This window comes from Topomyia yanbarensis, chromosome 2 (genome assembly GCF_030247195.1).
Source record: "Topomyia yanbarensis strain Yona2022 chromosome 2, ASM3024719v1, whole genome shotgun sequence".
Classification (NCBI taxonomy): Eukaryota; Metazoa; Arthropoda; class Insecta; order Diptera; family Culicidae; genus Topomyia; species Topomyia yanbarensis.
This window is the reverse complement of record NC_080671.1, coordinates 217,168,350-217,181,579: the sequence shown is the minus strand read 5'-3', so window position 1 is coordinate 217,181,579 and position 13,230 is coordinate 217,168,350. Positions and strand designations below refer to the sequence as shown.

General features: G+C 37.6%; 1 protein-coding gene across 4 annotated transcripts in view; it reads right to left on the bottom strand.

The window, feature by feature from the left end:
• LOC131682906 (uncharacterized) overlaps positions 1–8,116 on the bottom strand; it is an 834,740-nt gene extending 826,624 nt beyond the window's left edge. The window contains exon 1 of one of the 4 annotated variants that reach the window (XR_009304249.1): positions 7,908–8,116. Coding sequence is in view for 1 of the 4 variants with exons in the window: in XM_058964718.1 (XP_058820701.1) it covers positions 7,908–7,976 (69 nt within the window). In the remaining 3 variants the exon portion in view is untranslated. The remainder of the gene's footprint in view (positions 1–7,907) is intronic. The other 3 variants (XR_009304250.1, XR_009304248.1, XM_058964718.1) reach the window with 3 other exon arrangements.
• Positions 8,117–13,230: the final 5,114 nt, after the last annotated feature.

Sequence of the window (13,230 nt, the reverse complement as noted above, 5' to 3'; positions counted from 1 at the left end):
ATTGCCAATCAATTCAGACAATTTCCAATTACAATTTTCGCAAACTTGTATAAGACTTTCTATAATGCAGACCTCATCACCTTACTCATAAGCGTCATACAAATCACATCGCTTGATTTAAAACTGAAATCAGCATCAGATCAATTAAAAATTTAATTCATTAGTCAAAGGTTTTGAGTGCCACTGAAATATTTAATGAAAGGAAAGAATAACAAAATTTTGTTATTTTTCATAATTTATATTTTTCTTTTAATGCTGTGCTAAAATGACTCTTTATATTACCAGAAAACTGAAAAAATGCCATTTTATGTATTAATTGTTGGATATGCGTATAATGGACCCAGGACCATAATGCGCATATTCGACCCTGGGTCCATAATAGGAAAAGCGGTCCATTATAGGGATATGGATACCAGTTCGAAATATCGAATTTTACTAAAGGAATTAAGTTGAAATGCTTTAAATTTGCATTATATTGTTTGAAAGACTTGGTATCATCAATTGATAGAATATTACATTAAAAGTACAACTGGATTTATCCAAATTCTTCGAAATTGTTAGCACCGTCTACTGCGGGGTCCACTACTAGCACATTAACCCTATTAGTGAAATTATTGTAATTATTTCCAATATTTTAGGATGAAGTGACTTTTGGAAAAACTTAATTATAAAAATTGTTCCCTTTATAACATCCCTTCTTAGTCAAATAAATTCATTTATGCCTCTCCTTGTTCAACTATTATCAAACGTTTAATGGCTGGCAACCTATCAAAAAATAATTTGAAATTTCTCCAATGGAACAGTAGAAGCATCTTACCAAAGATTGATAGACTAAAAGCATTAATTGATAACTATAAATGGTTTTGCGACACTGTACTACAATGTTTACTAAAAGCTCAAACCAAAAAAGCTATACGCAAAAAATATAAAAAATCTTACATTTTGGTGGGATGCAGAATGTTCCATCCTTCTAGAATCGAAATCTTTAGCTTACAAACAATTTCGTTCAACTGGTTTACAAATAGACTATCTACACTATCGCAAAATGGAAGCTATGTTTACACGAAAAACAAAATTAAAGAAACGTTTTTATTGGAGAAATTTTATTAAAAATTTAGATAGGAATAGTTCAATGTGCGCATTATGGTCTACTGCTAGGAGACTTCGTAATTATAACTCTTCTGATACATCAAATTCTGAATATTCTGAAGATTGGGTTGATCAATTTGCTTCAAAGATTTGTCCCGATTACGTTCCTAACAATTATCAAACATTTTCGCAAACATCTTTCAGTCCTTTTCCTCATCTGAGTTCTCCTCTTACACTAGAAGAAATAAATTTTGCTTTGAAGTCTTGTAAAAATACTTCCCCTGGATTAGACAAAATAAAATTTATCGTTTTTTCCAACTTACCTGATATTGGTAAAATTCATTTAATAAATTTATTTAACCTTTTCATATCACAAAATAATATACCATATGACTGTCGCGAAATCAAGGTTGTGAGCGTTCTAAAACCAGGGAAAAATCCATCATTAATTGATAGTAGATGTCCCATTAGTTTAATATCATGTATACGTAAATTATTAGAAAGAACTATTCTCAATCGATTAGAAATATGGGCAGAACGGGAGAACATATTATCTAATTCCCAATATGGTTTCAGGAAAGGAAGAAGTACTAGAGATTGCACAGATCTTCTAGCATCCCAAATTCAATTATGTTTCAATCAAAAACAAGACATGGTTATAACATTTTTAGACATCTCAGGGGCTTATGATTGTATTGATTAATATACTTTCCCAAAAAATGTTTCAATTAGGACTTCCTGCTATACTTGCTAATTTTCTAAACCATCTTTTTCTTTCTAAATTATGCATTTCTATTTAAATAATTCAATCATATTATCCCGACATAGTCATTTTGGTATACCTCAAGGATCTTGTTTAAGGCCCCCGTCGGGCTTCTTTTTCTTCTTATCTGCAGAATTGAGGATATCAATATAATACGCATATTCGATACTCATATGAATGTATGCGTGCACGCGAATGAAATGAATGATTTCTTCAACCCGCTTTTTCTCTCGCTTTTCCCATAAAACTACCCAAGTATAGTATACCAATGGATTCGTAAGAATCCGAGGAAACTAATGGTAGCAAGTAAAACTTGATCTGCAAAACTTCATAACAGCGTTTTTCAATTTTCCCGTCGCACGCATTATATCGTCGCTTGTTCTGCGCAGTAGAAAAGCACAGGGTTTGTGCTAAATTAGTACTATCCGAAAGCTTTGTTTATAAATCATGTCACACTTGTATTGAAGGAGGGACAATGAAAAATTTCAACATTTTGTGAAATTTGGTGGAAAAAAGTAACCTGAGACATACCAAATGTATTTCTACCGAAGAAAAAAATATTGGACATCTTATTCGTGACTTATTTACCAAGGAAATAACCAATAACCCTGAGAAGAGGGAGGGGGTAAATGAAATGAAAATTTTGCGTTACATCATTGATAGTTGTCCTATTTGTATTTTGGAACTCACAGATAAAGCTTTGTTTGGGAGAAATCTACTAAAAAGCTTCGATTGCCGATTGCTTTCCAATTGATACTATAAATTTATAAAAAAAATATTAAATTACTCATACTAGCTACAAGAAGCGCTAAAATATTGCACCCTTATAATAAATCATGATAAAAGAATGATTTCGTTTCGAAAACTACGTACTATATTTCTTTTGAGCTTTATGACTTTATGCTATGAATATATGCTAGCAATCAGATTGCTCAAATCAATCTAATGATTATTCACCTCTGGCACATGGGCGGATTTTTCCTAAAATCCTATAGCGTGTTGCCTGTTTTTCATGGGTATTTTTTGCCCAAATTTTTGCACGGTTTTCAAAATACCACGTTTTTAACATAACGATTCCTTTCAAGTAATAGTTGATAGACCAAAAAGTATTGAATCCACGAATATGAGGTTTGGTTTTTTGAACTATGCGAAATATGATTATATTCAAATTCGTAAAAAAATTCTAATTTCGGTACGTAACTTGAACAGTTATTTCAACGGATATCTAAGTGAAATCCCAACGTTTAGAGCTGAAGAACTACTTCTACTAACACAAAGCGTCTATCTAGGTCGAGACTCGACAGAAAGGACTAGCTATTGGAACCAGCGATTTTCCTATTTCTTACCTCCTGATCAGGGTATATATTATTACCATCTTATTATCATATTATATAGACAAAATGTTAACGAAACTGATTTATACCGCAAGTAATGCACTGGTACTATGAGCCAGTATGTGCAGTTGGACACCGATCAGTAAGTATGAAATTAGGCCATTGCAAATCTTTTTTAAAAATTATGTCACCCCCCCCCCCCCTTCAAAATCGCTGAAAAAAATCAGGGGGCAAATAATTTTTTTAAAATAACCAAAATTCAAAAAATTGTCACGTTTTATAGAGCAACAATAGCTGCCATAGAGTTTTGCTTTTCGTTACTGAAAACTATTATGCTAGTTTTAGAAATTACCATCCCATGATAATTTTTATTTTGACCATTCTCGGGTAAATGTGAATTTTAAATGAGATCATCGATCCAGTCCAACATCAAATGAAACGTTTGCTGGTCGCAGAAGGAAGGACCCATCTGTGTATTATCAAACGAAAATCTCATGGCAAGGCTAATACAGACCGACTTCTGAATCGATTCCATTTTAAACGCAACAGTCGATAGAGACATAATCGATCGTTGCATTCGAAAATAATTTCGATAAGGAAACAATCTGAATTCAAATCAGACTCCTGGCGATTTATATGTGGTTCAATATTCAGTATACATGAGCTTTACCGAAAAGTTTTTGACAATTAAAGATTTCATATGGGATCGTAGTGTTCATACCGTATTTCCGCAGCCATATGTGCGATTCTTATGAACTTGATCAGATCAAAATCTGCTACCAAACCTTCCATTTAAGGCTAAGCTTGAAAATCGAATAAGTCGTTTTTCAAGAAGCCGAAGAGACATTAATTCTGAAATATTCCAAGAACCAGAAACGTGCGAAATTTTCGAGATAGACACTGGAATCAAAAGAACTTTGTCTGGCCATCAGCGATCAAGAATGCTCTAGCAAAGCTAAATATAGATCTTACAAATAATGGTATCATCGGCACTTACCGCAGGGGGAATCGGCAATCCATTATCGATGTCAATTTTTGTAGCCTTGGAGTAACCGGAAAGATGGACTGAAAAGTGTGCGAGGATATATCCACAGCGACCACCAAGCGATCTGGTACAGCATTGATAACAGGACTATGAACCAAACATGAATTTGAATATGTGGGAGATAAACGAGTGAAGATGGAAAACAGCGATTTTTCACAGGAACGTGTCCGTCGAAGAACTTGAATTTGAAGGTATCCTCTTCAACCTAAATGCGAACGAGTTCACGGCACTACTAACAAGGGCGTGTAATGCGACCATACCAAGGGATGGGAAACCGAGAAACGGTCGCCGGGTGCAATACGACGATTATCGCACTACGTATAAGTTGCCTCCGAGCTTGGAGAAGAAGTCGGAGATCACTTCGGTTTCTCATCTCGCTCAGTTCAGAAGCTAGAAATCGCTCCGCTGCAATAGCAGGGCAAATAATCAAATTTACCCGCGCGACGCTTGGTCTATTTGCAAAGAAAAAATTGATTCCTTCTGCCTAGTGTGTGAAACGTGAACAAACAATGAGTGACAATGCAAAGCAAAAGTATATCACGATGCGGGCAAACTGTGTTGCTGTTGACTACACGAAATATCCGGTAATACCATCAATTCATGAAGGGGATCAAATGTTTAAGGTGAACTTGAAGTTCAACGTAGCTTGCGGTACTTTATGCGGTGCAATTTCACCATTTACGTCATGCGGTACTGAATATGTTACAAAACATTAGTCAAGCAGAATCATTCGCTTCCCAGAACAACATGAAACACGTCATCGAATGTAATGACATTTTATACAGTATCACAACGTATATAGATGTTGACAGTATTGAAATAAAGATACATGACCTGGCACCACGTACTAGTTCCTTCGCTATCAAACAAATCCTGTAAAAATACGGAGAGGTGAATAGTGTTAAGGAAGATACTTGGAGGAACTTCTTCCCAAGACTCCGCAACGGCGTTCGTGTGGTGAGAATGCGTCCGACAAAACCTATTCCCTCTTACTTGACATTCACATGCAAATCACCTCATGGTGTTGAATATTCTCAACGAATACTAGTCACGCACCCAGGACAGATTCCTACCTGTCAATATTGTGATCATCCGCTACACCACGGAAAACCTTGCGCAGAGAATGCTAAAGAAATTCCACCTGATACGACCAAAGCCGGTATACAATCGTCATATGTTAAACCACAACCAGTTGGTAAACCAACGACTGCAGACCGGGCATTCACAAGCACCAGCTTAACAACGATCGGCCCCAGTACCACTAAACCAACTGCCATTACCAACATCGAAGTAACAACGATTACAGCAAATGTTTCTAAACCACCAACCAACACCTGGTGGAATCTAATACCGATCAAGAAGGATTTACAATAGCGACCCGTAAGCACAAACAACAAATAAGAACATCCGACGATGAGCAAGATGAATGCAGTACCGATGATGACATGGACGTAAACGAAAACGCGAGAGAAGACGGAGCAAATGATCCCCAAGGTGCGCTCCATGGCTCAGTTGTGCTAACGCATTGAGCCGTGTCAAATATATTTAAAATTAAAACAGATGTCAGAAAGCTCAAGGGAAGCGAGCTGCAAGAACCGCTCTCAACAAAGCAGTCAAGCTGTACAAAAAAGCCTTGCCACAAAGCCAACGCGAATTTCCTTAGGAGAGACCTACAAAGTTGGCATAACAAAGATAAAAGGCTCAGCTGCACCACCTGAAAGGTGCCCGAAAAAGATGGAGGTCACCATCGAAAGGTTTTCCCCACAACATGAATCTATTTTCGCCGTACAGTAAGGAGGATGATCACAAAGATGAAGATCGATTTACCAACAAACAGCTTATCGAGATGGCGAAAGCCATAAAAGTGAAGTGATACATGAGAGCCCGGATATGTTCAAAACGATCCGATAATTGGAAGCGACAAAAGCTGATGTTGCTTCCGATGCCGGGACAACATGGAGATCTTTCAGCGTAGTCAATATATCCCTTGGTAATGTTAGAGAAAAGGAGTAATCCTGAACAAGCTAACGAAGTACGCGGACCGTGAGAACAGCATCTCATGTAATTCGGCTTCCTTATAGGCAGGTCTACAGTGAAATCCATCCAAACGGTTGTGGGAGCTTTGGAGACAGCAGAGATAAGGATATCGTTTTTGCGTGGTGGTTCCCTTAGACGTGAAGAATGCTTCAATAGTACTGGCTGGGAAGCAATCGCCCATTCGCTGTACAGCATGAGTAACTCTGCAGGATATTATAGAGCTACTTTCAGTACCGAACATTACGAGACAGACAAGGGAGAATCACAACTACCACTGACGTTCCTCGACTCGACGCTGTGGAACGCAGTGTACGATGGAGTATTGAAGCTGAACCTTCCCAGAGATATAACGATTTTCGGCTTCACGGATGATGTGGCGTTCCAAGTAATCGGACAATCGCTAGAAGAGGAGACACTCGACACGGAGACGATTGCCCATCATAAAACAGAGTTGGTGATGACTAGCAGCCGAAAGACAGCGCGGTGGGAAAATATATCATCGATTTGAACTTTTAAAGTTACGATGATTATGTTAAGGGGAAGGCTGAGAGAGCAACCACAGCTTTGCTTGAGGCGCCAGTGTACTGGGCATTACGAACCAGTTGGAATCGCCGGACCGAAGCATGTGAGCAGACTAGTTTCACCGTCAGGGACAAGATCGAGTAGGTCGAGTGAAGCACCAGCGGTGGGTCGTCGAGTTTTCAACGAACCGGAAGCAGCGAACCAGAAGCTACGCTCCATCCGGTATCGCCGAACCGTCCTCTCCAAGTACTGGTTGGCCCTTTGAGTAGGATTTATGGACTATGCGAGAAGATTGCGACAAAACTGGGAGCTAAATGACTCACGCAACAGGCATCGGTATCGGGAGAACTTCCGACGAGGAATTGAGATGGCTCGCGAAAACAGGAACTAAATGGTTCACAGAAACGGGAGCCAAACGGCTAACGGAAGTTCACCACTGAGATTAGCCGGATATGTGTTCGGAGCTAAACCGCTCTAATGTATCATTTTGTCTGAAGACTGAATCAGCCTCCCCACGATATAACACTTCGATGCAGTCTCGTGGAACAAAAGGAAGGAAGAGAAGTAAGGACTATTAGTAGCGGTTACGCCCAAAAGTGAATCCCACCTAGAGCCAATGCACTTTTGAAGCTATTTAACCATACTATAAAACATACAGACATTTTCAGATATCGACGAACTGAATCTAGTGGTATATGACACTCGACACTCCGGGTGTAGCTTAAAAAGTCGAATTTCAGAGTGATTGCATAGTCTTCTTTATATGAAAAAGGCAAAAAATGAACTGATGATTGCTATACATTTCATAAATCCGTACGACTATCAAATGAATTTATCTGATTTGGCTACCTACTGCGCAACAAGATGGAGAAAAATGCAAAGATTTCGAAGATGTACACGGAACCGAGCCGAATTACTATCATGTACCAAACAAACAAATCTACAAGTCTTCAATCACAAGCGATAAACCAAAGCTGATGTTTCCACTAGAGTTTGAAAAAGTATAGTATGCACAGGATGTACGTTCGCCAGGCTACTGTATACGAAATACGCAATAGAAAAAAATATCAGAGAAAACCATATCTGAGATGAATAATTCCATTGACGCACACTTTACCTTTGGATTCATTCCAGAATGTTTTCCAAAAGTCCATAAGTGAAATGTTGCAATCCTGTTTCTGTACATTGTTATCAAGCAGGTTCACCTTTGACCGATTTTCATGCCTTGTGTGTACAGTCGGTCCATGTGCCGCCACAACGGAACGAAATCTATTCAAGCAACCAAAACTTAATACCTTAAAGTACTCTTAAATGTTTACATTAAGTTCTTAGAGAACTTTCAAGCTTTTATTGGTAATTTAAAAATTGCACTGTTGGGAAAATTATTTAAAACGAAAACTTTAGCATCCCTTTCCTATGTGAACTTTTGATTGATTCAGTAATGTTTGCTTGAATTTTTCTAGTAAAACAAATAGCTCAACCCCGCTATACGAAATCACCCTGCGGAAACGTCCACGAGAACAATCGAAAGAAAATGCAAAAAGAAAAAAAAATTGTGTTTATTAAAATAAATATTTATTTTTTGTTTGCCCCCCCCCCCTTCAGAAAAAAATTTGCACTTGGACATAATTTTTAAAAAAGATTTGTAATGGCCTTAGTAAGATTAGTTATACGGTAGAATAGTATTTTGATCTAAATATTTTCATACTACATAGAACAAGTTGTGTGTCATGAACAGTCCATTACAACTGTGAGTTTCAATAATTCACTATCAAAAACAATACCTTGGTACTAACATAATTTTACAGTGCGATTGCAGGGTTAGTATTGCGACCCTACTTATCACTAAGAGTTCCTTCTGGCTGGGGCTCGAGCATACGCCGAGTGACTTCTAAGGTCATCTAAGTCTTTAGCCATTGAACCGCCAGACTAAGGCATTTACAATAACGTACATGTTGTTTTGGGGTTTTTAAAACACAAACAAGCATTCAATTAAATTGAACTTTCGAAAGAAATGTCGAAATTACTTGTTGTTAGTTTTTTGTCCAAAAACATTTGAAAAGTTAGTTGGGAAACTTAATTGGGAAAAGTTAGTTGGGATCTAGTGTCATATACCATTCAAGTAGTACAAACTTTCTCGGTTGTGGTCCATTAGGAGGTAGATAACAGTCTATTATCTCTCTCTGGACTAAATCAGCCTGGATGCCGTTTCGCTGGAGTCCTGCTCTCACGTCGTGGAAGGCAGCAGAAATAGGAGTCCCAAGTTAACCTCTAGCTGAAAACCAAAAGGCTGGAAAGACTAAAATAAGTCAGTAAACGGAGCATAATTGACCTTTCCATCGCTGTGTCAACCGAAGCTCTAACATAATGGATGATTGTATGATTTTGTTGGTTATTTTCGGCAAATTTGAGACTAAGAGAAACGAAAGCAATGAAATTGAAAGACGGATAGGTATTCTAGAGTAAATCAGAACGGAAAACTAGGACTAAGCAGGCTCATATGGACATGCTCGAAAGGAAATGTGCAGAATCCTTTGCCTTTTGCTAAGGAGTTTGGCGTTATAATCATATTAAAACGCCGGCGTCGGCGGTAAAGCATGATGATGAGTTATGTTCCATCAATGATCATACGGTAGACTTGAGTACAACGCCCAACTCCTACTTAGCAGAAGGCAAAGGTTTCTTCACATTTCCTTTCGATCATGTCCATGGCAATGCTTTCGTTTCTCTTAGCCTTAAATTTGCCGAAAATAGCCAACAAAATCGATACAGTAGAACCTTGCGGCAATTAAAACAACAATTAGCCATGCCCCTAAATAACACAAATAGGAGAGCATTATCCAACGCTTTCGATAGCTTCTAGTTGTTGTGGACTTGATTTTCATGAAGGATGCTATTATGTTGAAAACTTTGCAAACCCCGTTTTCATTACATTTAAAAAAATTGCATGACCACTCCTTGTGAAATACCTAGTGCATTCATTTTTGCGTATAGTGCACAGGTCTTATACCGTCACTGTTGTGCTATCTTATGACAAGCGCCATTTTGCATATTTCGAGAAAAAACGATTTTTAAAGTTTGAGATTGAATATCTTGAAACTTATTAATGGTATAAACTAATCAAAGAAGACAATTGATGCTTCTATCTATTCTATATTATTCTCTCAAATATTACGAAGATCAGTTGATTATGTTGCGAGTTTTTACTATAAATGTAAACGAAAGTCACGCCTACACGTGTCATAGGTGTGTATTGATGACAAAATTTGTATGGCGTGTCATAATCGTGCATGGAAAATTTTCCATAGAAAAAAATCATCAATTATTAACTTTTATTCATATATTTAGCTTCATTTGATCTATAAACAATCGGTGAGATGCATTTTGAAGGAAATGAGTCAGGGAATCTAGAAAAAATAGTTATTTTTTGTTACAGTGTTGCCAAATATGCTATATTTCCAGTTTAAAACTTAAATTGCATTTTTCTCACAATTCGTGCATTTTTGTTTTAAAAATAATTATGCCATTGTGTTTTTCGGATAGTTTTACATATAAAAACATCTTATACATTAAGATAATTTGAGCCAATCCCCAGACACAGTCATTTGAAGCAAAAAATAAAGAATCTCTCAGCACGATTCTCGCTATATCTCAGTGACCAAGTAAAATGTCATAATTCTGTAAACGCCACTTTGTAGAAATTTTTTAGACAAGTAATGTGGCATATCTAACTCAGTTTACCCCAAAATGGCGTTTGTCATAAGATAGCACAACAGCGACGATATTTGACATAACAACTTACGATATTTTTGCTGTCAATCTGGTTGTTGACAGCATAGTCAAGAAATACGTCTATTGTTCGGTAAATTTGCTACATATTACATCGCGTTTTGATGATTTTTAAAAGGTTGTGTCATATTGTGGTAGAAATTGTTTTGTACTCATAACGGGAAGTGCTACAAATTCTCATAATAACATTTGGGACAGCTCTAATAGTATTACTCATCAATTGACTAACGAGTTAATGCCAAACGAGCACAAATATTCATTATATCATAAAACCTCAGCACTTGGAAACACATTATTTTTTTTGCGATAAATGAGTGTTATTTGATTAGTTAGACCTTTCATCAGATCTCGAAGTGTGTCGTAGTGCCGGGTCTACAGGAACCTTGGTGAGGAAGACTTGGTGAGTCATAAAACGTATTTTCCAACATTTGATTTTGACTTGGATAAAGGCGTCGAATTACATATTTTTTGTCATGAAAGCGGTATGCATGTCAGAAAACTTGTTTCCGTAATTCGAAATTCCATTTTTCAAATTGTGCATCAGATATATTTTGCCAAACAGGCGTACCCCTCGTTTACCATCCGGCTGAAGCCTCCTATTGAAACTAATACCTTTGCTTGGTTGAACTCTCAATGTGTGAAATGTGACCGAAAAGATGATAATCCGCGGAATGTACCAAAACTTCAACCAATCGAAGCATTATGGGAAGCTGCTTCAGCAGCACAATTAAAATCAAGGATATGCAGAGTAGATCTCAATGTCGCCTAGACCATGATGGAAGCAGTAAAGGAAGTTTAGGTACACTTGAGAAAGATAGACCATAAGCTGTCTTGCTTTTTTTTTAAAATAACTGCTAGATATAAAATTTATTTGTTATAAAGAAAACCTGTCCTGGGTTTTAGTTTAGTCCAGCTACTTCGGACTCACCCGTTATTTTGCCAAAAATTCGAAGTTGTAATCTTGCAATATCATGCAAGATCAAAGCAAAATCGCAGACCAAAACTGTCTTGTCGGACAATGCTTGAGATGAGTACAGGTATAGTGATGATTGGAACACTTTGCTGTTGCATTGACGTTCTCTTCAGAGATATTGAGATACTGTCTGAGATATACTGTGAGTCAAGCCGTCAACTGCGAAAATAATGCTCTCCCAATGTAAAATCGAAAACGGTTTTTCAAAACCTTGCTTGTGAAATTATTGAAAAAAAATCTCTTCTCGAATTGCCACGCGATGGAAGAAACAATCGTATGTCCGTGATCCGTAGAAAATAAGCTCAAAAAAGCACAAAGTCGAACCTAAAAGCCGAGCCATTGGAATTGGTTACTGATGTATGAGGCTCCGCCTGGTCATCATGGTCTGCTGGTGCAAGAAGAAGAGTGCCGTTTGTATCAAGGACAGGGAGGATTCTAAACAAATATTGCTCGAATGACGAAATAACCGGTCAATATGCTATAACTAATTTGAAAAACCTGTTTTAATCAACCTAGTGGTGCAATCGTTCCTTTCTCATATATCCAAGCTATGATTCCATAACTCAATAAGTCTGCTACATTCTTATTACGCTTGGTACCTATATGTATTTCGCTTTTGGCATGTAAAATACAAAATCGATTTTTGAAATTTCTGGTATTGTATCCTATATTTGAAACCAAGTTTGTAAAAATCAGTAAGCGTTTGCGGAAAAATAGGTGTTACATAAACTTAAGAACCCGCAAATACAAAGAATGTTGCACCCATTTTAATAATCATTACAGTACCTATTTATATGGAAATTTACTGTGGGATCGCTCTCTTCAACCTGTATCTCCGAAAGCGGAAGTCCGTTCAGTAAAAAAATTAACAGCAGCTTGTGGGAGCACTATACCGTTCGTTTGAAACAAAGTTTTTCCATATCGGTTCAGCCATGTCTTCCTCCTCATACTCACACAAACACACACAATGTATTAGCGACAGTCCGAAGTTACACGGGTCAAGCAGCGTGCTAGCAAAAGCAACGGATGAGGGGAAATAAGAACGTGCCATCGTTGGACAAATGAGAATTCGGTGTGTAGCTTCTTTGCAGGAACTATCACGTTGATCGCGACAAAGCAATGAGCTCACTGGCTCTAAGTTTCGGATCGATGTGGAACCTCAATGGCTCAACAAATGCAAGAGTCCGCGGGTTAAGAAAAGAGCACGTACAAGAACACAATCCTTTCCTAAGTAATATCTACAGAAGGTGTAGATTTAGTCTGTTGATATAATGGGGAAAGAACAGTATGAATCCGACAATACCACGTACGTCGTTTAAAGTTTCCCACTCGAGAGTAACAAACACAGATATTTTCTGATCTCGACGATCGTTCTCGTAGGTTATATGGTATACGGTACTTGGCCCTCCGAGACTTGACTGTAAAGTCGATTTGAAGTGATTGGAAAGCCTTTCTCTATATCAGAATGGCAAAGATGGGAGATATAATGCTGCACCAAAGTAATGAGACCCGAACAAGTTGCGTGTAAGAATCACAGAGGATATGAAAATTTCAGGAATCAAATTCAGGACGGCTTTCAAAGCAAATCTAGCACATTTCGGCGTGAATGTAACCACCAAACAAAGCTAGTCGCAGTATAGTTCGAAATATACGCCGGAAGATTTCTTCGAAAATTGGG